The sequence below is a fragment of the Macrobrachium nipponense genome, chromosome 26 (genome assembly GCF_015104395.2).
Source record: "Macrobrachium nipponense isolate FS-2020 chromosome 26, ASM1510439v2, whole genome shotgun sequence".
NCBI classification, from domain to species: domain Eukaryota; kingdom Metazoa; phylum Arthropoda; class Malacostraca; order Decapoda; family Palaemonidae; genus Macrobrachium; species Macrobrachium nipponense.
The window spans coordinates 41,285,668-41,290,667 of record NC_087215.1 but is presented as its reverse complement, the minus strand read 5'-3'; the positions used below and the strand labels follow the sequence as shown (position 1 = coordinate 41,290,667).

At 39.3% G+C, this 5,000-nt stretch overlaps 2 protein-coding genes across 2 annotated transcripts in view; one reads left to right on the top strand and one right to left on the bottom strand.

Annotated features, from left to right (window-relative positions):
* Positions 1–5,000, bottom strand: part of LOC135199646 (dynein axonemal heavy chain 6-like) — a 125,733-nt gene that overhangs the window by 54,623 nt on the left and 66,110 nt on the right.
* The window catches only part of LOC135199908 (dynein axonemal heavy chain 6-like), a 60,730-nt gene that overhangs the window by 27,087 nt on the left and 28,643 nt on the right, over positions 1–5,000 (top strand). Inside the window, 1 exon segment of the mRNA XM_064228028.1 lies at positions 4,699–4,812. Coding sequence (XP_064084098.1) covers positions 4,699–4,812 — 114 coding nt within the window.

Below are 5,000 nucleotides of genomic sequence, written 5' to 3'. Positions count from 1 at the left end.
ATCCTAGAGTCATTATTTATTAAACAACTGGTTCCCCAGTTAAATACCCAGACCTCCTCCACACAACTGTACCTGAGCTAACTTTTATTTGTTTTGTCATTCTGTCTCTTGCCTTCTCGGCATAAGGTTGGTTAGCGGTCTTTGGTCTTTTTATTTTTTGTTTTCGTTTCTGTATTGTTTTTTAAATTGTGTTGTAATTTATAAATGTTGAATTTTAGAGTAATTTTTAAAGTAATTTTTAAGTAATTTTAAAGTAATTTTATTTATTGTTTAAACAGATTCCCTGAAGATGTAATAATGATATTACGAAACGTAGGAAATAAAGAATTGAAATGAATTGCAACGTTTCTAATAGTCCACCTTCACGCTGATGTGTCCTACTGGCCATCGCCTTCCTCTGTCTCCTGATATATATATATATATATATATATATATAGATATATATAATTATGAGTATCCACTTTGGGATCCTATTTTGTTTTTCTTTTCTGCAGCCAAACATAATTTCAAGGGAACAAGTTTAAACTAATAACATAAAATTCAAATTGTGAAGATGAACAGCGAGAAGTAGAGTAATGACCATTAAGTTAGGACCCAGTCAAGAATTTCCCTTCCACTGTGCAAATGGATTAAGGACCCCTTGAGAGTATTTTCACTTAGCAGATTTTTTCCTTTTGTACTACTACACCAAGCGAAGATGGAAAACATCCTAATGATCTTCTCCCCTTGATATTTGTACGATGATTTATAAGGTGTCACCTCCACATCAGGGTTCACTGATGACAGATCCCGAGACAGGTCACCCACACTTTAGGAACCTGCACCCCTTTTTCCATTGTAGTATGGTCCCCAACCTAAGCCATCAAATTGAGAACTTCCTGCCGAGTTGCAAAAATTCACTCATCTCACAAGAGGTCTCCCTAGCTTAACTCTAACCATCTACCTGACCTAGACCCCTTTTTTACCTGACCTCATCCCATTCCATTGTCATCGGACCCTCACATCCCAACTCTGCATCCTCACACCTGCATGACCCTCACATCTCTCTCGACCCCCGTGTTTTTCTAAGGTTTTCCCTATGTAAGCAACACTGGCGATGTTCAAGTGTTCTTTCAGGTTCCAGCAGAAGATTAGCATCAGAAATGAAAGACAGAGACGAATCACCCCCTCAAGGAACTGATTCATGTTTTGAGAACAACAATATCCAGTTTGGACAGGATGATTCTAGTGCTTGCCCTTGCACTTTGCCCTAGCCTGTAGCACACGGCACATCGACTTCGCCAGTAACGGAAGGCCTATCACCTCGCTGCAGTATGCCTACCAGGAAGAGGTCCTGTACCTGATCACTCAGCCACCACTATCCTCAACCACTGTCTTGAAGTTGACAACGACTAGATTTAAGTAACCACCAACTGCGCATTGAGACTTTGCCTGCGAGTCCTCCTGACAGTCACCTACCTGCTTGGTTCTTGATCACCTAGAATTCTCATGTCCCTACCAGACCCAGCGAGTGTTTTAGTGTGAACAGTGATACCTGTGATCATACTTTGCTACTCGTGTCGAATTCTACTCAATGCATTTTAACGTAACATAAAATATCAGAAATGTAGAATTAGCGTCACGAGTGCCATGGAGCCAGACAGAGCCCTTGTAATTGTATATCTTTTGATTGCCCTTTTAGAAATTATATTAATTTATGAACAGAATACATGTTACATTCATTCCTCATCTTGAAAAATAATTCTGGGTGTTCTATAAGTATTCCTTTCTCATCTTTCTGTTCATAGTCTGCATGCCATTAGTCAGGAAAGCGTAGATTCCGCACAAGTAATAAATTTGGAAATTCTGAATTTTAAATTCAATGATTCTGCTTTAGTCCTGGCACTAGGACTATGACAATGATATGTGTGTGAGTGTGTGTGTGTGTGTGTGTGTGTATGTGTGAATTTAGTCAATCCAACACTTTTTGTTCTTCTCAAAATATACCTTGTGTGAACACACCTATACTGACTGAGAGGTAAGCAAGTTATGAACAGAAAAAAATTTATAGAAATACCAAAATTACTTTTCAAAAGGATTGAACGTAGACCTAATTTGTCCACTAAAATAATATCATTTCTATAAGGTAATCAGAAGATATAAATTACAGAAGCACTCTCTGGCTCCATGGTATTCATGACACTAACACTAATATTCACAATAGCAAAACAAAGGTGCCACCAAATTGCAAACGGAATCACTTAACCTACAGGATCTCACAGGTTCAAGAGATACTGATAAAGAACTTAACTAGCAATATTAATTAACACTAAGCAATGGAGCACTGTAAGCAAGTGTGAGCTTTAGTGGAGTCTCTGAGAAAATGACCCAAGATTGGCACTGGCAGAAAGGGCTGAAAAGCACTGTTCATCCACAGAAGGCGGCACACAACGGGCAGTGTACATGAACCTGCAAAGTAGTCAGAGTTGAAATACAAATACCAATGACGGTAATCTAACACAAAATGCTGCAAGCAAAGTGAGAGTTACATGAGATAATCGATAACGTTAATGCAATGAGAATTGCTAGAAGCAAAACAGCACGTACTAATAACACTTGTTTCACAGGAAATTCACAGTATAGGAAATTAACAGTCAGTTAAACTTACACGGTCTCTGATGTAGACGGGAATACTAAGAATGGGAATACGGGAAAACTGTTGAGACAGGGAGTGAGCGCAAGGAACAGTGGATGATGGACCAACAGAACAATTTCCAATTTCAATTACCTTAGTCCATGGATGAGACAAGTGTATTCAAGAGCCAGGGTGTCCAAGGAATCAACAGATGACTCTTCTCATTCCTGGAGTCCTGCGGGGACTATGAGAACAGGGGGGTAAATAGGCTGTCAGGGAAGATGTCTAGGCAGAGTCCAGTCTGCAGGTAATGCACGGGTATAGGAGGCTAGTCTGGTTCAGCATCAAAACACGGCGGAGATAGTGGCAGGCCAAGTCTTTGAACGTGATACTGCTTCCAGACAGGAGTACTGCAGTAGGTAGTTAGAGTGGAATGCACAGCATACAACTGCATGGGAAGCTAGGGCGATGTGCAAATTGGTAGGCCAGGTCAGGCTTTATTTATACCCAGTCATGGAGAGCCTGGTAGCATCTGGTTCAGGCTGGATTGATTCTCCCTGGGTTTTCAACTTCACCACTAATCCTCACTAATACCTGAAAAAGGTCATTGAACACCTTCAGAAGAAGGTTGGAAGACAGAGTACAATAGGGCTAGCTTGGGTTGAGAGGAACCTGGTCAGGCATCAACCATGCAGGTATGAGGAGGCAGTCGTGGACTTGGAAGGCTCAGACAACAATGGTGGGGGCAAAAGGGGTCAGGTAAAAGGATTAGGACAGGTCGGTCAGACCTTTTGGGAGATGTGTGACTTTTCGCGACTTGAAGGGCAACTAGCTGCTGATGGCTTCTATCAAATTAGATCTGGGACCGCAATACAAGGGACTACAATGGAAAAGGGGCTCTGGTCCCTGAATTGCAAGTGACCCTTTTGGGATTTGGCATCAGGTAGCTAAACCTGACGAGGGGATGACAGGTCGTAAATCATGTCTGACACATTAAAGTAACATTAAAGGGCTTTCCATCGTCGTTTCATTGTTAAGGGGCAAAAGGAAAATAGGCTAATTAAAAAATATTCTCACGGCTTTCTAACCGGTCAAAACAATAAGAGGGGTCACTTGTACTGGATCCTAACATGAAATATGTTAATATAGTTCCTTCGCTTTTCCTTCTAGTCAAATTTTCCTTACTTCACTCCCTTAACTGTTCCTTTAAATGTTCAAGTTTGATCAAGGAAAAGATACAGAGTCTAAATGGAACACTCGTAGGAATATATATATATATATAATATATATATATATATATATATATATATATACTATATATATACATATATCATGATATATACATATATCTATGTATGTATATACTGCATATGTATAATTTAAAAATTTTTGTGGGTGTTTGCCTCCGTTACAAACATGTTTACTGCATAAAACATACTACATCCGCTGCACAAACTTCATTACATGACCTAGCTTTTTTCACAACACTAGGCAGGATGCTGCCTGCCAACAGTATGTTCTTTACTAATAATAAGTTTAATCCTACTCAGTTTGCTGGTAATTTTATTTTGGCTACAACTAAAATCTGGAGTAGCTTGCCTTGTGCAGTTCTGGAATCTTCTGATCTTGAATGTATAAGCAAGGAGCAAAGCCATTCCTGCTTTCTGCTGATGTCTGTTGAATTCAGGTTTATCCGCTTTATTTTCTATTCCTTACATAGTTATTTATCCCCTTTTTCTGTAAATTCTCTCTCTTTGCAGGCAGAAAGAAGATAAAATGAAAAAAAGACAAAAAGATATAAGTGAAAATGCGATTTTTTTTAACTGAAAATTCCCATATCGTTACTTCTTTCTTGTAACTGAGAGAGAGAGAGAGAGAGAGAGAGAGAGAGAGAGAGAGAGAGAGAGAGAGAGAGAGAGAGAGAGAGAGAGAGAAAGAATGCCATGTTAGTTCCAATATGAATATCCAGCCTTGTTGACAATAATCTAGTAATGGATGTTAATGTCTGCTACCCGAAAAACTGTCTTTAATACAGCTTTGTCGTAAACTGCACAGTGTTTTATCACGAATCGCGTCCTTTACAGATGACCATCTGCGCCTTCAAAGAACTTAAAGAAGTGGAAGAAGAGATCACCCTTAAAATGCTACTCTGGAAAAGTCTTTCGCAATGGGAAGCTCTTACAGAAGACTGGTATCAGGTATTATTCAATATTGTTTCTAGCTTAGAATACACCATGTGATCTTCCTCACGAACTCTAATATCAATTCATTCCACAAAACAGTACGATTGGTGACTGGAATGGGAACAGGCAACGTTAAGATACATTTTTTTTTGTGCGATGTTGAAAACTGAAAGATCCCCAAGGTCTTGTGACATTACAGGTAT